The sequence below is a fragment of the Miniopterus schreibersii genome, assembly GCF_964146895.1.
Source record: "Miniopterus schreibersii genome assembly, chromosome: 2".
NCBI lineage: Eukaryota > Metazoa > Chordata > Mammalia > Chiroptera > Miniopteridae > Miniopterus > Miniopterus schreibersii.
This window is the reverse complement of record NC_138102.1, coordinates 156,787,388-156,807,890: the sequence shown is the minus strand read 5'-3', so window position 1 is coordinate 156,807,890 and position 20,503 is coordinate 156,787,388. Positions and strand designations below refer to the sequence as shown.

Below are 20,503 nucleotides of genomic sequence, written 5' to 3'. Positions count from 1 at the left end.
TAGTATAAATATCTGAGAAAAGAGATATTAAGTACATCTCTCCAAAAGAGTAAACTCTGTTGTGTAAAATCCACCTGATTGCTCCTAAGATAGAGTCCAGGAGGTGAAAAAAGAAAGAAAGAAAGCCTCATAATATCAGCTATTGTCTGTGGAGAGGCTACTACCTGCCAGACAGAGTACTAGGTGCTTAACCTCATTATTTCATTGACTCATCTTAAAAAAAACCCTAGAGGATTTGCAGGGAAAGAGGGCTTAATTGTAAAAGATCACACAGGTATAGGTGTATGACCCCCAGGTATCTGACCCCCAAGCCCATGCTTTTAACTGCCATATGCCTTATCCCCCGATCACCTGTTTCCTCTGTTACTAACATCTTGTGTTAGCGTGGTATGCTTGATATAATTGATGAGCCAATGTTAATACACTATTATTAACTAAAGTCTATAGAGACATTAGGGCTCACTTTTTGTATTATAAGAAAGTATTAGTTTTTTTAAAAATAATTAGTTTTTTTATTTCATTTTTCAATTACAGTTTACATTCAATATTATTTCGTATTAGTTTCAGGTGTACAGCATAGTGGTTAGATAATCATATACTTTACAAACTGTTCCCCCCAATATTTCCAGTACCCAGCTGGTACCATGCCTAGTTATTACAATATTACTGACTATATTTCCTATGCTGTACGTTACATCCCCATGACTATTTTCTAACTACCAATTTGTACTTCTCAATCCCTTCACCTTTTCACCCAGTCCCTCAACCCTTCTCCCCTCTGGCAAACATCAGTCTGTTTTGTTTTGTTTTAATCTATGAATCTGTTTCTATTTTCTTAGTTAATTTATTTTGTTCTTTAGATTCCACATATAAGTGAAGTCATATGGTATTTGTCATTCTCTGACTGACTTATTTCACTTAGCACAATACCCCCTAGGTCCATCCACACTGTTGCAAATCAGATTTCGGGGTTCTTTTATGGCTGAGTAATATTCCACTGTATATTTGTACCACAGCTTTCTTATCTACTTATCAACTGATGGACACTTGGGTTGCTTCCATATCTTGGATTTTGTAAACAAATCTGCAATAAACATAGGGGTGTATATATTCTGTCAAACTGGTGTTTTGGGCTTCTTCCAACAATATACTCAGAAGTGGAATCACTGAGTCATAAGACAGTCCCATTTTGAAATTTTTGAGGAACCTCCCTACTGCTTTCCACAGTGGCTGCACCAACCTGCATTCTCACCAACAGTGCACGAGTGTTCCCTTTTCTCCACACCTTCGCCAACACAGTATTAGTTTCTAACTGGCCTACAGTGATCACGTATTCTTTTGATGCTGCACGATATTATATTTATAATAAATAACAACCTGTCCATATGCCAAAACTAAATTATTTCCCACTATTTCTCCATGTTGCCATATTATCTTTCTTCTAGGCAGGTAGGGGGAGCTAGAAAGCAAGATATAAAGAAGAAAAACTACTTTAAATGATTGCCCCTTTATCAAGGTGGTTGATTCACTGCACTCTAGAGAAGCTTCAACAAAGTAATGCAGACACCATGCAGTGCATATGAAGAAGTCTGAATGAGTGAAAGAGGAATCAGGAGAGTAAACAGAAGTAGTGTCCACCTGGCTGGCCTAGGACACTCTCAGGAAGGAGTGCTCCAGACCAGAGGGAAAAGAAAGTGACTTCTTTATTTAACAAACTGCATGAGGATTTCTCTATCCATTGACAGAATGTGGTTGCTGAAAATGCAAACAGGGATGACAGGACATAGAATTGTATAACCTTGGGGGGGTGGGTGGATGTAGAAAATAGAGAAAGACTGTGTGAGGGTCAAATTCAGCGTCAATGTCTCTCTCACATCCCAGCAGCACATCACTGGACTCTCCCAGGATTTCCTGACTCTACATTTTGTAGCAGGCCCAGAAGACTGCCACTGAGTCACCTGCAACGCTGCTCCCCCGGATGCGTGACGCACGTCGGCACTTGAATTCACAAAAGAAGAGCCCATGCTGCTTAACGCAGCCACTCTTGCTCACCCGCAGGGGCATTCCCCATTCACGGCCAAGGCCACCCCTGAAATTGTCTAACACTTTTCAAATGCTCCTTTATTCCCAGCCAGCTACATATGGCCTATGAGACTGGCCTGACAGAGCCAAAGCAGGGCTGTCCCTCAGCCAGTTGGCAGCAGGTATGGCTACAATCTGTGGCAATGAAGACAGCACTTCAATGAAGCAGGCACCTTCCCCAGACAGGACTCCTTGGAGCCATCAGAGGGCCTTGGCCCCGGCACCAGACACTCTTTAATGCCAGCTGACAGCCTGCAGCCAGAGGGCCAGCGTCCAGGGGCAGTTCATTCAAAGCACTGATTTGATTGCTGTTTTGGTTACTTATTTTAATGTATCCTTATGCATAATATCCAGTGTTTCTCCCTACAGAGGGCCACGGGTTATTCTTTAAATAACTGGCACACTGAAAACTAACACAAAACAAAAACAAGCATTACAATCATAATATTAATATATGTGTTTACGTTGAAGTGAAATGGCAACTAAATGGGCATGAGAAACTCTTTCCTTAGACAGAACACAGATTTACTTACCCTCCCAACTTGCAGTCCCCAGTCCCACCTTTCCAGGCTCTTACAAACTTCGGATTGGCCCACAGGGACACTGGATTTAAGGTTGCCCCTGAAAAGTAAGATCCCACTGGACTCAAGATCACAAAGATCATGGCTTTGGTAGGCTTCTTGACTCCAAGAGAAGGCTGCAATAAAGTAAAAGTACACACAACTGTTCATTTAAAATGTAGATACCAGTCTTAAAGTCTAGAATAGATCTGTAACTATCTCCCAAAGGGGCCATCCAAGGACTGGAGCTGTCACTTCTAACATTGAGTTACACAAAGCCTGATGGTCTTCTAAGAAAACACAGAGCATGGAGCACATAAGTTTCATTTTGCTTTGCTTTCTGAGTTGTTTTGATTTTAGAGAAAAGCAAATATGTCCCTTTTATTGTTAGTAGGGTTTTTAGTGAAGCATATTTTTAACTAGCTATATAACACCCTTTAATGTTGCACTGATTAGAAATTGAAAAAGGAAAGAACTCAGTCATGATTTTAGTTTTGGGGGGTGCAATATATTATTTGCTTTTCTAACTCCCCTTCTGTTTTCACACACATGCCAGGGCCTCCAGCAGCAGGTAGTGTAGAGAAGTGACATTACCAGACCTGACTGTGACAGATACCAGACAGCAAGAGTGTGGCTACACTAGAGGCAGACACCAGAGAAGATAAATATATCTCCCCTAAAGGCAGAGGGTAGACTTGGGAAATTGTATCAAGAACGACAAAGACAGAAAATGGCCTTTCCCACAAACATCCACCATAAGCCAACAGTGCAAAATTATACAGATTCCTTCAGCACAACAGCAGTTATAAGTAATTACTGTCAGGTGTTTATTAAGGAGAAAAATTGAGAGACGGGGCATTTTAAGGGCTACCTATCATAGAGGCAACAGAGGTCACTGTGCTATCCTGCCCCACTCAGGACCACAGAAAGTAAGAAAACAAGTCAGGACTATTCCATGGAGAGTCCTGGGACATAAAATGCTTGTGTCCAGTCTTCCCTAGAGCCTAGTCTGGCTGGATGGGGGTAGACATCTGTCAGAGAAAGAATGAAAAGAAACTCAATTCCAGTAGATTGTGTGGCTTTTTTAATGTTTAATGAAGCAGGTTGAAAGTGGAATTAGGGATATTTTGTTCTGAATTTTAATTATATTTCCCACTCCCCTGCCTAGACCCTACTCCCCTTACCTAGGCCCAGATCATCAAGAATCAAGTAGGCAGCCCTAGCTGGGCGGCTCAGACGGCTGGAGCATTGTCCCCTGCACCAAAAGGTTCCATTCCTGGTCAGGGCACATCCCCAAGGCTGTGGGCTTAATCCCAGGGTGCATACAGGAGGCAACCAATAGACGTTTCTCTCTCACCTCTCTCTGTCTCTCTCTCCTTTCCTCTCTCCAAAACCAATAAAAACATATCCTCAGGTAAGGATGTTTTTAAAAAAGAAAAGAATCAGGTAGGAAAAATATTCACAAGCATTAAAAAATGTGTTTGTATATAGTGCAGCGGAGGTCTGGGAGAGGGGTGGGAGCGGGGGCGGGAGACAGTCAATGGGGGTAAGAAAAATGAGACATCTGTAATACTTTCAACGATACAGATAATTTTTTTTTTAATGTGCCTGTATATGGTCACACTGATGCCACCTGAAAGGCATGCCACCCTGAGGAAAAGAGATGATTCCGATGGCATTGCATGTGAACACGAGGACCAAGCCTGGGCGGCCACAGAGCAAATGGACACTGGATGACGGGTAACCAAGTTAAAGAAATTATTCGGCGAACAACAGGGTTTTGTTTATTTGCACATTTGTGTTTATTCTGTAATAGGGGCTGAATGGGGTCCCCCCCCAATAAAGAGTGAAGAGACTTAAAACTTCATTTGCCTTTTTCTGTTTCATTGTTCAGGAGAGAGCGCCTCAGAATATACACACCTGCCTTTCTTCCCAGCTTTGATGAAAACTGACTATCTTATCTCTGCATTTGTATTTACCAGTCAGTTAAGTACAAATGATCCCTTCCTATCAGAGGATTTTTGAAGCTTAATATTTTAATTTTTATGGACCCTAATATTGAGTAATTAAGAGAAGCTTCTCAACATAATTTAGAAGTATAATAAGGCACAGTCTCAGTAATTTATCTAGCTTCTAAGTTTCTGAATAAAATCGCTTTATTTGTGAGTAAGCATTTTATTAGATTATCACATAAATTCCTGGGCTTTTTTTACTGTGAACTCATGTATTTTGCAACCTTCATTATATTTAAAAAGTAACCATATCTTGCCGAGACGGTGCGGCTCTGTGGTTGAGCACTGACCCAGGAACCAGGAGGTCACAGTTTGATTCCAGGTCAGGCCACATGCCGGGTTGCAGGCTGGATCCCCACGGGGGGATGGGCAAGAAGCCGCTGATCAATGACTCTTTCTCATCATTGACATTTCTATCCCTCTCTCCCTCTCCCTTCCTCTCTCTAAAATCAATAAAAATATATTTTAAAAAAATAAAAATAACTCACCATCATGGAAATTTTTTCCAAGATAAATTTCATCATTCATTTTTCTTTCTCCGTTAACTAACAGGCAAACTTCATACATTCCACTAGGTGGTAGTAAAGAGAGCACACATGGAAAGTGGGAGAATTCTATGCATTAAGTCTATTTCTGGAAATAAAATATCCCAATAAACCTTTAAGTAATACTTTTCTTAGAAAGCAGGCAAATTTTGGACTAGAATTTTTCAGTGCTGACAGAAAATGTGTTTATGTGTACTAACATTTTATTTTCTGAAATTTAAGCAAGATCGACTGGCAATTTTACAAGTACTTCAAGTACTGGTATTGATGACAACTTAGTCACCTTCATCCTTAAATGATTAGTCATATTGACTGTTTTTCCATGAAAAGAACTCTGTGACTCTACTGAAAATGGTCACACTGCTGAAAGAGTGGGAGTAAACCAAATGGAACTGCATCAGGAAGGGAGCTGGCTGGTTGGGTTTCTATCAAGGATCCATTTGTTTCTGCATCTTAATTCTCCCTTCTATCCTCGAAGGCAATTTAAGTCCTGTGCTACTGCTACAGTTAAAAGTAGTTTCTTATATAATATTAATCAAATGGCATAAACACAATTCTATAATGACAAGGTCAGGCTTCTGATCAAATAAACCAAAAGCCATATAAATAGAGAAAAGAAATGAAAAGACAACAGCTGATAAGTTGTGTAAATCATTTTCAACGTCTCATTTCCTTATGAACACTTTGATTTTTTAATTCTTCTTCACTAGTTTCTTTGATGATTGTAATACTAATGAATTGAAGAGGGCATTTAAAAAAAAAACAAACAAACATGGAAAATGAGGAATATAAATCTCAGATGCAGAGTATATAACTTCTCAAGGGACCACAATAACTTTGAAAATGAAATTCTGATGCGTACAAAACAATCAAGACTCTTCTTACTTTATATTGTACCTCACAAATACATACACAAGGGTATTAAATACATACACGTTTTGCACAGAATAACTAGGCACTTGGGCGTATGAAAAACAGACATGTCGCAGTGAAAATTACACTTCTGTCTGAGTCAGTCAGAAGATTAGTTTATAAAAAGGCAGGATTTCAGAGGTGACCTGAATGACGGCAGAAGGAGCTTAGTGAGCTGAGGAAGGTAATAGTCCCATGTTTTGAAAAGCGCCGTGGCAAAGTGAGGCCTGAGAATAATTCAGCCTGGGCAAGACACATAAGATGGAGAAGTAGTGCGGTAATTGGGAACAACGGGAAATTTTTCAGAAAGAGCAGCGTGGCTCTTTTTTTGAAATCCAAAGAACGACCTGTTTTCGTTTTGTTTCTTCAATCTTTAAAAGCTTAGAGAAGAAAATGGTAAGGAATGCTGGGCTGAGGGGCGGTCCCTGCAGGACCTTGCGTATGCCTCACAAAAGGGATGACAAAACCACACAGTGTTTTTAGAAAAGAACAGTTGGTTTGGTGAAAGATTAAAAAATAAAATAAAAAGATCCTCAACTTCAGATCTCCTCTTAACTCAGAGCTCTTTTTACAACAGCAAAGTTTAAGGGGGGGAAAAAAGTCAGTGGAGTACCTGAGATTCCCTGACCTGAAAGAGCTCCATCCGGGGCTCGCTCCCCTGCACCCTCAGCCTTCCCCACAGCACTGGCCACCTACAGGCCTCAAGCTCAAACCACAGGGAGCCCCTTTCCCTTCGGATTCCTCCTCACTTCCTACCCCTGGATGTTTTCCTGTCCTACTCCCTCCACCTGGAATGCTCCCCATCCACCCCCTCCCCATTGCAGACTGAAATGTGTCCACCCCAAATTGATATGTGGACGCTCTAACCACCAACCCACTGTATTAGGAGATAAGGCCTTTAAGAAGGTAATTAAGGCTAAATGAGGTCAAAAGTGTGGAGCCCTAATCCAACAGGGCTGGTATCTCTCTAAGAAGTCGAAGAGACACGGGAGGATGAGCCTCAGCCCCCTACCTCACCCCCTTCCCTCCTCCCCGCACGCAGAAGGTGGACACCTACAGGGAGGCCTCACCAGACACCATCCCTGTCGGCACTTTGACCTTGGGCTTCCAGCCTCCAGAACTGTGAGATAATAAACTCTGGTGTTTAAGACACCCAGTCTGCGGTATTCTGTCACGGCAGCCAGAGTAGACTAACGCATCCCCTCTCTCTCCTATGTAATACAAACACTTCCATCCCCATTGAAATGTCATTTAAATGTAAGTTCAGGAAATGAGAACCTCTGGCCAGGGTTAAGTGTCTGTGCTACGCGCTGTTGTAGAATCCTGCACTTCCTCAGGTTTAGACAAATGCCTTCCACGCTTTCTTACGACTGTTTATTTAATTTCCTGCCTCTTGCTAATCTGCATACTTCATGGAGTCCAAGACCATATTTATTTCCTATACATAGCACCACACATGGTAATACCAAGTGAACTGAATACTTGCCAAAAGACTGTCCATTTCAATAAGACGCTGTTTATAGAAAAGGGCTGTGAAAACAGCCAAGATGACTACTTATCATACTTGAATTTTTTTTTAATTTAATGTAAATTGAGGCCATTGACACCAGAGGAAGAATGTTCCTCTGTCTGTTACCTGATTTCCTTTACAGCCACCTCTAGACTAACAGATAATTAATATGCAGACACTGAAAGAATATCATGGGGAAGCTAAAGTCCAGACTTATCTGAGGTTTGCTATAAAATGGGTAAGAAAGAGGGCTGAGTTTATTTCTCAGTCTATGCAAAGAGAAAGATAGTATAAATTTAACTGAGTGCCCCAACTCTTTTTTTGTTTTTAAGAATGATCTTAAAATTTGTAAAAAACATAGTTAAGAGGAAACTAAAATAAGGTGAAATAGACAAAAAGAATGCCTACCTTCCTTGTCTAACATTACGTGAAGGCAGTGATGACTGCTCACAGGGTTATGATAAGGATTACATTAAATAATCTGTTGGAAGCACCCAGGCCCTGATCTTTTCCAAGCATTTAACTAACAGCAGTCACTATTTGTTTTTATAAAAAATAATTTATAACAGTAATAATGGTAAATGCCCTCACTGTGTACCAATACACAGAGCATTAAGACGACTGCAGATGTGACCACAGAACTGTTTCCAACACTTAATATTGGAATTGTGGAGAATACATATTTGGGGGAAAAGACAAAATTTATTATACTGATGACCTGGGACATACAGGTTGGTAAATCTGAAGTCAACAGAAATATTATCCTGGGTGATTAAGCAAGTAATCAAGACTTCTTGACGGGGAAGAACTCGGGAAGACCAGAGTAAGTCACTCTTAGAAAAACCATGCTTCATTTCCCTTTCTGAAACAACTCTAGACCGAGGCCAGCAAACCTCAGCCTGTAGCCCGGTTATTCAAAAATTGTACTGGAACATGCACATTTGTTCACTTGTCGCCTGTTGCTGTTTTTTGTGCCACAAAGGCAGAGCTGAGAGTTGAGCGGCCACCTAGCCCTTCACAGACAAGTTTGCCAGCCCCTTCTCTAGATGATAGGAAACCCCTTGTACCAAGATTGGTCTCCCAACCAGGATCCCCTCACGACCTAGCCTCTGCACTCAGACTGACCTTGCGATTCCATCCAGCTTGGCTCCATGGACTGGGCCGAGCAGGGCACTGAGCCCGAAATAGAGGAGCTGACAACTGCAATAAATGGGCAAGTCTCACCCCAGGCGACCAAGTGATGAAGAGGGTCCTGAGTGGGCTGATGAAGGGGAAAGGATGTTATACTCAAGGGAAGAGCCTTCAAGAAGACAGTGCTGTTAATGAAATAACGGGGGGGGGGGGGGCAGAATACAAGCCAGAGGGCAAGGCGGGGGTGTGGTGTTTGGATGTCCCTGGGGTGTTTGGATGTCCCTCCATCTGGTCACATACATAGCCTGCCTGTACAGTCACCCTCAGAAGTAGAACCACAATAGAAGTAGAGTTTGGAAACCCTTTTGAATATTTTAAGTCAGTTTTCCCTTTCTTGTGGATCATTTCCATCAGCTTAAAAATATGTCATATCTCCAATCTAAGACAAACTTACTCCCTTTACCCCATGTCGCACTCCAGGCATCCATTCATCTCTCTGCTCCCCTGTATATCAGAAGTCCTCGCAAGATTTGTACATACTCCCATCATAACCTCCCTTCCTCACATTTTCTCTTGAATCCGTGATGCTCGAGCTTTTGACCCCTCCACCCCACCGAAATACGCTTATCAAGACTGCCAAGGACCTCCGTGTTGCCAGCCCCAACAGCCAGCTCTCAGCCCTCACCGCGCTGGGCCTGTGGGCAGGTCTGCCACAGCTGATGGTTGCTTCTGGGGGTTTCACTCCGTCCCCAGTGCACCAAGCCCTCGTTTTACGTTCTGCCTTACCGGCTGCTGCTTCGCATACTGCGAGCTGATTCCTCTCTTCTAAATACTGGCCTGGCCCAGGGCTTAGTCCCACCTCCTTTTCATCATCATCTACAGTTAGTTCCCTGAAAACTTCATCCAGGCTCTTGGCTTTAAAGGCATTTTATGTTAAGCATTACAATGGATCACTGAAGTTCCAAACCCTCTCCCAAACTGCAGCCTTGTAAATCTACCCACCTACTTGCTATCACTGGTTGAAATCACCGTGTCCTACACTAAACTCTTGACTCCATCCATCATCACTTCCACAAATAAACAAAACAACAACTAAAAATGCTTCTCCCTCACTCTTCCCAACCCCAACAAATGTTTGCTACCCGGTCGCTTCGGCCCAAAGGAAAACTTGATCTTCAAGACAAATTATAAGTGAGACAATAATACAAACAAAACTGTTCATAGTATGGCTACCATTTATGTAAAAAGGAAAAATGGGGGGAGGCAAACAGACAGGGAGCCAGAAACAGCGTTCATCTAGGGAAATCCGGCAGAGCAACAGCTGGCATTGGAAAGCAAGGAAGAAAGGACGGGCCACTCAGGGAGTGACGGAACAACTCGGCACCCACATGGAGAGAAATAAAATTAAGTTCCTTACACAAAGTTCACTTCCAAATGCATTTCATTTCATTGGAAAAAACAAAACTCTAAAACACAAAGAAAGGATGACCTCGAAGTTAGAAAAAGTGTCTTTAAATTAACCAAAGAATTTATATGCATAACCCATGGACACAGACAATAGTGTGGGGAAGGCCTGGGGAGGTGTGGGAGCAGGGTGAAAAGGGTCAATGGGAGGAAAAGGGGACATCTGGAATACTTTCAATGCTAAAAATAAATTTTGGCGGGGGGGGGGGATTATGCTCTAGCCAGTGTGGCTCAGTGGTAGAATGTTGGGCCGCACAACAAAGGACCGCCAGTTCAGTTCCTGGAAAGGGCATACACCTTGGTTGCAGATTTGTTCCCCACCCTAGTGGGGTGCAGGAGGCAGCCAATCGATGTGTCTCTCTCACATCAATCTCTCAATCTCTCTCCCTCCCTCCAACTCTCTCTCAAAAAAATAATAATAAAAAACACAAAACATTTTTTAAAATTTAATTACATTAAAATTAAGTACTGGCAAAATAGTGAAAAGACACAAAAAGCAAGCCACAGACTGGAAAACTATTAGCAATGCATTTATCTGAAAAGGATTTCCCACAGACTAGGAGCAGGGAAGGGGTTTTTGCTCATCCCTGGACCTAGCCCAGTAGCTAATACATAAAGATGCTGCAGCATAGAGGTTAAGAGCCTGGGCGTTCTTATTTCACCTCTTTGGGCCTCAGTTTCCTCATCTCTAAGGGGGTGCCAGTAGCACCTACTCACAGGGTTATTGTCGGTCAGTGCACAGAAAGTACAGAGCATAGTGACACTCAGGAGAGCTTCATATTACCAGTGACAGTGAGGCAGACAAACCAAATGACTGTTTCATCAAAGAGAATCTGGACATTCTTGAAAAGCAGCAGGGCTTTCTTGGGATGGAAAAAGTAAGATGGGCCATGGGGGGGCATTTTGCTAGCAAACAATGACTCCTTCAATAATTCCTTGGAGCCCAGCCGGGCATGGCTCAGTGGTTGAGCGTTGACCTAGGATCCAGGCAATCGGGGTTCGATTCCCTGTCAGGGCACATGCCCAGGTTTCGGGCTCAATCAATGACTCTCTCATCATTGATGTTTCTTTCTCTCTCCCTCTCTCTCTCTCTCTCTCTCTCTCTCCTTTCCTCTCTCTGAATTCAATAAAGATATATTTAAAAAATAATAATAATAATTCCTTGGGTTGTATATTTTCAAATTGCTCTTGCAGTATTACATGAAGTAACAGGGAAATGGGATCCCAGTAAGGGAACTGGGGCACAGTGTGGTTGGATGTCAGGCATGGAGTACTATGCAGCACTGAAAAGTGATAGACTGCAAATACACAGAGAACCCTGGATAGACAGGAAAACCAGTACTGAGCAGAAATGAAACACAATGAGATCTATAGGACAAAATCCTTTACATAAAGTAAAATTACAAACAAACAAGGGAATAAAAGTTAATTAAAAACAATACAAACCAAAACACTATTCACTCAATACATGAGAATAATTTCCAGTAGGGGAAGAGGAGAAAAGTGGGAAAAAGACAAAAGGGAATAAAAAAGAGATTCCCGGAATCACATAAGACGCTGACAACAAGTGCCATAAACTGAGGGGTGTAATTAGTAACAGGTGCACCATAACTCCAAAAAGTAAAAATAAAGATCATAACAATCACCCCTTGTGATAAAGTTGAAATGGACAAGAACAGCCTCAAAAGGGTGTTCATTGGTGGGAGGGGTTTGGTAATAACAAGCTGATTATCACAAGCTATAATCAATGCAAATATGCTGGAGCTCTCTAAAAGCAGACTCAAGGGCTGAAGATACTAACATGGGGCAGTTAATATGAAACATGTTAACAGTTATGCAAATGAGAATTTAATACTGTTTGTAAACAGTGGAATGAATATATATATATATATATATATATATATATATATATATATATATCAAATAAGGTTGCAGAAGAATACATTAAAAGTGTGAGCAAGACCCAAGTTAATGATTACAAATTGCTGCTGTAGCACCTAGTTTTCAAATCCATTCAGCTTCTGTCATTTATAGAGGCTAATTGTGAAGAGAAAAGATAAGATGTATAAGCATAAACAAACAAAGGCAGTGAATAAAGGGAATTCTTTTCATGGAATTGTGATGATTAAGGTTAAATTATATGAGCAATAAAACGATTTTACAAGGTGATAAAAGGAAAAGAAAGGCATGTCTACAAAACATATAAGCCCTTAAGCTCCCTGTGGAGTGAACCGGAAATCAAGGAGTGGACCATTTGGCAGCAAGATTTTTAATGCCAGCTTCAATGAAAATTTCATCCTGAAAGATTTCCAGTGGAGTTGTGAATGGGAAACTGTTTATAAGAAGTGACGGAACATGTTTCTGCATTATTCAGATTGTATCCTGTGCATCTGAGGCTAGTGTTCACCAAAAGCAGGCTGCTTCGCTAGTCGAGCTCAATTCCAGTAATGTGTTTAGGGCACTCCAATGAGGGAGCAAACGCGTTAACTGAATATGAGGAATCGATCACCTTCCGCTTGAGCCAAGGGCAGCTTGTCTTTGAGTGCAGCTGAAAAGTCCAATCTGCTGGTCACTTGCAGATCTGTGGTGACAACCTGGGACCTGGTCAAAGAGGCTGAGTGAGCTGACTCCAGACAGCCCGGAGGGTTGTCCCTACCATCAGGCTCCACCCTCCTAATGACACTTATTCTCAGCCCCGATATTATTTAGTAATGTCTCACTCCACTACCTCTCTAATGGAGAGTGATGAAATGGGGCTGATTGAAAAAGTGGAAGGCTAGGAGCAACGAACAAACGAATTTCCTTGGTTGTGGCTGTGCATATTTTGCTATTAACTGTGGTCAAATCACCTATACACTGATCAGAATCACCTAAAAAATAAAAGTGTGTGTGTGTTCAGATAGCTGTACCCGCCTGGAGTTACTATAGAGGTTGAAGTTGGATAAAACAGATGCTGAAATCAACAAACCCTGGCTTTTTTAGACGTAGGGTTATTAGGTATCCAGCACTGAACCTGATAGTCATGTAATCTTAGCTGCTTGTCTGGTAAAGGAAAAATTTAGAAACTATTTGTGTAGATGTTCTTTAGTTAAGATTTTATCTTGATTTGCAATTAACAGTAGTTTGAAGCACTCAAGCTTTTAGTTTCTCTTAAGGTTTTTAACTACCTATAAAGAAGTGTTTTAGAAGATATTGATTAAAATGATACTGGTTTGGTTCAGTGGATAGCGCGTCGGCTGGAGGACTGAAGGGTCTCAGGTTTGATTCCCGGTCAAGGGCACATACCTTGGTTGCAGGCTCAATCCTGGCCCTGATCGGGGCGCTTGCCAGAGGCAACCAATTGATGTTTCTCTCTCTGTGTCTCTCCCCCTCCTTTCCACTCTCTCTTAAAAAAAGAAGAAAAAAAAAAATCACTGGAAAAAATATCCTCATGTGAGGATTAACAAAAAAAAATTAAATTCTTTTTTAATATGGGAAATATTTTGGTAATAGGATTTTGCCCTTTAAGTAGTGTTGTACAAGAGGTAAATGTGTTGATTTTTAGTGTTTTCTTTAATAATGTGAACTTTATAGAAAAATTGTTTTTAAAATTTCCACCCACTAAGAGTGCAGTATTTTTACTATCAATCCCGACTCACTGGTTATGGAGGAAGAGGGCCCTTCACTCCCATTCCTTACCCAGTAATCCCCCCAAGACTTCAGGAAAATGAAAATAAAAAGTAGCAGCTCTCCTTCCTTTAAATGTCAAGACCATTACCACTGCCAGACCCGAAGAAGTGCTGCCAGGGCCACAGGCACTAGAAGAAGTAAACTGAGGAAAAACGGTTAGTCTTGACTAGAGGAAGGCAAACGGCCTCTCTGGCTGCTTCTGTGCTGCAAGGGCAGAGATGAGTGGTTATGACAGAAACCAGATGGCCCACAAAGCCTAGAGTATTCACTCTCCGGCCCTTTAAAGAAAACGTTTGCTGACACCTGGTCTCGATAACCAGGAGGAAGGCGTCCTTAACGATGCCACTGGGAGCTACTTTACCCTGCACACTGGAAGCGTCACACGAGAATAAACAATGATAACTTCCCCCCCAAAGTACCCCAAAACAGGGAGTCAGCTGGCACCTCAGTTCCAATGAGTGTAGGACGAATATAGAGACTAGCAGATGTTGAATAGGGGACCCATTCTTGATCCAGTTTCACAAGCTGTTGAATACACTCCATAAGCTCTTCCTTGTCAAATCCCTGAAGAGATGAAAAACATAATGAATACTGGAATTTTCTTCACTTGTAGCGACAGAACATAATCCTCATGAAAGCTTCAGACTGTTAAAAGAGGGAGACAACCAAACAAGAACTCTTTTTTCTGCCCAAATGATGATAGGACAATGGGCTATCCACATGGGGAACATATAAAATTGGATCCCTACCTCTTAGCACACCCAAACATCAACTATAGTGGGAGCATACACTTAAATGTGTAATTTATAAGACTTTTATTTAAAAAATACAAATGTCACTGTCACCTTAAAGTAGTAGAGAATTCTTAAAAGACATAAAGCACAAATCATAAAGAAAAAAAGTGGATACAATTTGACTACTTAAAACTTAAGGAATGCTGTTCTTTGAAAGATGTAAGCAGCAGCAAACTGGGTGGAGTTATTTGTAACATAACCAACAGAGGATCATACTGGAATATGTTAGGATATCCTGAAAATTGGTAAGAAAAAGACAGATCACCCACTGGGAAAATGGGCAAAAGCTAAGAGCAATTTATCTCTAAGGAGGAAAAGATTTTCATATACTAAATGGGTGACAATTTGCAAAATAGTTTCTACACACTTGGCGGGATAGAGAAACATGCTTTCAGAGATGTGATGGGTTTCCCAAGGTAGGTATAAGTCAGAAACATGCATCCGAATAGAGCTCATAACATCAGGATTTGGCTGTTTAAATACTAATCTTTAACAGCAGCCGCAGTGTAGTAATATCACAGAAATTGAGATTGCCAATCATATAGGACATATTGCCATCCTGTACCACCTGCTTGGGTCCTGGTGCTGCTGTCTGGAGAGATGATTTAGTGGAAAGAGAACCAGGCTAGGAATTTAAAAACTTGCATCCACTTTTTCACTCTTCATTCTGTGTGGCTTTAACCTCTCTGGGCTTGAGTGTTCTCTCTAGAAAGGTGCTACTAGAATTTACAATACATACACCTTCTTGACCATGGCTCACTGTCATCATTAACCAGGCGAAGAATGTAAAACCACATGGCACAGTTCGCAGCAGAGTTGATATCTAGTAAGTGTCACTGCCCTTTCCCTCTGTCCCCATTTTAAAGTCTTCCCCAGTGACCTGTCTGTAATGATAAAAGGGTGAAACTAGGACCAAGTCCAAATAACTTACCGTAATTTCCCTTCTGCTATCATATTATGGCCTCGGAAGGAAGTGGGTGAAGCATGGGCTACAGAAACCGGGAGAAGGAACAGCCTGGCTAATAGGGAGTCCTTGCTTGGGTTTGGCTGCTCCCAGGCTTCTGTAACGCACACCTTGGACTAGGTTCCTGAAGGTTTGGTACTCAGAATATAGAAAAGGGAAAGACTTCCTTCATTTCAGGACGGCTGCCTGGTCATCTCCCAGGGGATGCAAGTCATCAACATCACCTCCACCTACGCGTGAAGCTTAGCATCTAACTCTAACCCACCTCACAATGGGCTCTGCTCCGTAACAATGGCATAGCCAGCATTCAATGGCCATCGGAAAACATTCCGATATCATTTTTGTTCTGTTGTTGTTGTTTTAAATACAAGTTGAGCCCAGCCAGGCGTGGCTCAGAGGTTGAGCGTCGACCTAGGATCCTAGGTAGGCAATTGGGGTTCGATTCCCGGTCAGGGCACATGCCCGGGTTGCGGGCTGCAGCCGATCAATGACTCTCTCGTCATTGATGTTTCTATCTCTCTCTCTCTCCCTCTCCTTTCCTCTCTCTGAAGTCAATAAAGATATATTTAAAAATAAATAAATAAATAAATAAATAAATAAAAGTTGAGGTAAAGTGTCAAAATAATGAATTAAATAACTATATACCTGCTGGTGTCTAAAGCAATTAGGCAAAATATCCCCAAAATACCTGTGTGGCACATCATGTTTTCCACTTTCAATGTTACAATTTCACAGTGTCTTTAAATTTTATTTATGTTAGTTTGAGGCACATCTTTATTCCTCATTTTTTGTCTCCCATGTACACATTGCTCCCCAAAGAAACAGACAAAGAAATAGACTGGGGAACTGCCAAATGGTATTGGTTACTTCCTTACATGTTTGCCTCACTAATTACAAAGTAAATCAGATATAACGTCAGTGTTCTGAATATCTAAGTGTTCCCAAATTATTTCCTTGGTGATAACCTCCCAGTGAAGCGTGATGTCAAGAGAAACACAAAAGAAACCCCTGTTTACGCACCGGCAAAGCTGCCCTCAGAGCAGACCGGCGCATCCTGTCCATGTTGAGGCTTGGCCGAAAGAGGCGGATTTTGTTGTCTACTCCTCGAAATGCCTTCATGCCTTCAAACAGCTGAAGAGGAAAGAGAGGCGAAGCTTAGGCGTTAACTGCTAAATGGAAACAATACCGCGTTCAAAAGGAAGACTTGTCCGTGGGGGCTCATTTCCTTCGTCCGGTAAAGCTGTTGATGCAGACCCCAACCAGATCCCTAAATCTAGAAAGGCAAACAAGTCACAGACTGGTTGCGGTAACCGTGATCGAAGTCATTTTAGCCTGGCCTGTGTGGCTCAGTGGTTGAGCATCGACCCACGCACCAGGAGGCCCCTGGTTCGATTCCCGGTCAGGGCACGTGCCGGGCTGTGCGCTTGACCCCTGGCAGGGGGCGTGCAGGAGGCAGCCGATCAATGACTGTCTCATCGATGTTTCTATCTCTCTCTTCCTCTCCCTCTCTCTCTCAAATCAGTAAAAACATTTTTTTTTCAAGTCATTTTATTACCAAAATTGGTGGGAATTCAATTATCATGTGCTTAGGCAGAGTCATGCTGCTAAATAATACATTTACAGGGATTGGAGGGAAAACATCCCCAATAGCACAACATGGACTAACTGCGTGGACAACAGAGGTGACACCAAAGGCCCCAGGGGCGCCCCTCAAAATACCCATGTATCTTTTCATTGAATCTGGCTCATTTAAACTCTGGATAGTAGGTATTCTAGATGTGACTGACCAGAGCTGGTTCAGTCCCAGAATCCTAGAAACCAAGCAGGTCAAGACTACACTGTGCGAGGGCTGTCACCTTTCTCAACATGCCACCCGGGACAAATCACTGCACAGAGGTGTGAAAAGACTGAGAAGTAGGTACCTACCGGCAAATATAGAGAAAAGAGCAAAATCGGTCACTTTAATGGGAGATTTTTAACACGGGTTTTCTAGGCAATCAGCAGAGCAAACAGGATAAACTCAATAAAGGTATAAAAGATTTGAAAAAGATCAACAAAGTAACCTACTAGACAAACAAAACCCAGCCCACACCACCTGCAGAATGTATGGTTTTTCCACCAGAAGATAAGCCAAAAATCAATATCAGAATTATAACTAAGAAGCGTCCACATTTTGGAAAAGAAACCCATTACAAAATAAAGCATGAATCAAAGAAAAATAATGAAAATGAGAAAATATGTTGAACTGAATCATAATAAAATGTAGGGCTGTTAAGAGGCTAATAGCCTTAAAGTTTACATGTAAAAAGAGAAGTATGGATCATGTAGCACAATTTAAAAGCACAAGATTCAATGTTGTAAGGGCAAATATATGAGTAATTTATTAAATATAATCAGAGTAAAGCTTCAGCTAAAAGATAAGGTTGTCAGCCCTGACTGGCGTGGCTCAGTGGCTGGAGCATCAGCCTGCATACCGAAGGGTCTCGGGTTCGATTCCTGGGCATGTACCTGGGCTGCAGGTTGGATCCCCGGCCCAGGTTGGGGTGCATGCGGGAGGCAACCAATGGATGTGTCTCTCTCAGGTCGATGCTTCTCTATCTCTCCCTCTCCTCCCTCCCTTCAATGGAAAAAATATCCTAGGGTGAGGATTTTTTTAAAAAGAAAAAATATATGTATGTTTTAAAACTTATTAAGATCACCACTAATACCATCAGAAAACTAGAGGGTGTGACAAAAGTAGTCACAACCCACAGTTGTTCATATGGAAAATAATACAATAATTAATAAATGTTACAAGAATAAACTGTGTTTCACATATTTACAACTGTAAACCTACTTTTGCCCCGCCTTGTCTCTAATATCAGAAAGGGTTAAGCTCATGGTGGTGAATACAAGTTTTCTAAAATTCTAATTTTTACTTGAGGACTAAAATGCTATCATTGGCACCAAGTACAGTCCTTTGTTTCACTTGAAGTCACAGTCAAGAAAACATTTACCAAATGCCCAGGTCTGAATAACTATACTTGGATTTTTCAAGTACAACTGATTATTAGATTTTTTTAAAAGCAGCCAGTTCTGCTCACAATGCACAACAATCTCACAATTGCTTTTCCGCTCACAATGCAAAACAATCTCACAATTGCTTTTCCTTGAGAAAACCCTAGTACTTCAGTATGCAGAAGTGCTTTATGAGAAGTTGCTATTTTGTCACACAAAACACTAAAATGACAGTTCCTGAAGAGTTGAGATTTAAGAGAATAATTGTTACTGCTTCACCAAGAATATCCTAAAGAAAACTGATACTGTTTTTAATACTGTGATGCATGGCAATAAAGAATAAGACTAACTAGCAGAGGACATGTGTCAGAGTTGTACCTCGTGCAAATGTCAACACACTGTGAAAAAATAGTATCTTGGTATTACCATGAAGAGTTTTAACCTTGCAATCTCTTGAAAGGGGATCCTAGGGGTCTGTGGACCACACTGTGAGAACTGCTGACTTGGAGAAATTCATGAACAAGTACACCAGCTTACTACATACATGAATGTTCACAGAAGGAAACCACACTGGACATATTCACATAACAGAACACGACCACCACAAGAATACCTGATGTGGTACCCGCCACCCTTAGGTCCAGGCAACCGGGCCTCTGCCCTGAGCCCTGTACTTTAGATTGCCTCTCACCCTTTCAAGCTGTTTGAGAATCACTGCCAGACTCCTTCTTTCAAGTTCATAAGCACTTTATTTCATTCGCCCTTCACTGTATATAATGACAGAGGCAAGGGCAGCTACCATTCTTATTTTATAATTAAAGAAAATGAGGCTTGGGCTAAATAATGAAAGAACTCACCCAAGTTGGTACAGTTAAGACACAGAGATGGGAATGGAAGCTTAGACTTCTAAATTCAGCATTTAGTAGATACATTGGGGCAGCTAATATCTTTCCAATTATTTGAATTTATAACTTTGAACAAGTTAACTGGACAGGCCTTTTTGTAATTTTAGTGGGTATGTTTGGGGGTAACATCCCAGGGAGTACGAGCGTGGCAATTAAACCCTGACTCCTCCCTTAATGCTGTATAATTTTGAGCAAGAAACTTAATTTTTCCGAACCTGCTTCTATAATAGATGATAAAAGTGTTTCAAGGGATAATAATAATAATAATAGCTAACAACTAGGCTTTCATTACGCACCGGGTATGGCTCTATACGCTTCAATGAGTCACCTTACCTTATTCTTACAGTAACACCATGAGGTAGGTATTATCATTACCTCAATTTAATAGGTAAAGGAATTGGAAGCACACAGGATTAAATAAGTTTCCCAAGTCATAGAGCTACCTCTGGAGCAAGAGAGACAGAATGTGAGCCCAGAATATCTGAATCCAGAAACATATGTTCTCTCACTTAAAATAGTAACATGAGATGACTCATATAAGGTACCCAGTTTCAGGGTGCATTGCAGGAATTCAATTTAAAAAGTAATGTTATCATTACTGTTATGAATATTTACTACTACCATCTTTCAGTCCCTTGCTAGGTAGACTATTGCTTATTTCCAGCACCCCAATATTCTGAGAAAGATATCCACCACGCTGCAAATAAGTAAAATAAAATCAAGGTGGAGGGAATGGGGAGTGTATTGTGTATCTGGGTAAATGTAAATCCTGAGAAGGACAAGAGACAACATCTCTAAATATTTAATATTTTAAGTTTATAATTATTCCACTCCTACCTGAAGGATGACCTTTAGTTACATGTTCCCTAACATGCATAAATACACATTATTGCTGGTCATAAAAACATGCAGTTAGAATTAAAATCTAACCATAATATTGTACTTAATAGCCTCTTCA

General features: G+C 41.3%; 1 protein-coding gene across 11 annotated transcripts in view; it reads right to left on the bottom strand.

Moving 5' to 3' along the window:
* Positions 1-20,503, bottom strand: part of BCAT1 (branched chain amino acid transaminase 1) — an 89,405-nt gene that overhangs the window by 23,776 nt on the left and 45,126 nt on the right. For all 11 annotated transcript variants that reach the window (XM_081129126.1, XM_081129128.1, XM_081129125.1 and 8 more), the window contains 3 exons: positions 16,664-16,774; positions 14,330-14,449; positions 2,616-2,779 (listed from right to left, as the gene is read on the bottom strand). In XM_081129126.1, the coding sequence (XP_080985252.1) occupies positions 2,616-2,779; positions 14,330-14,449; positions 16,664-16,774 (395 nt within the window). The remainder of the gene's footprint in view (positions 1-2,615; positions 2,780-14,329; positions 14,450-16,663; positions 16,775-20,503) is intronic.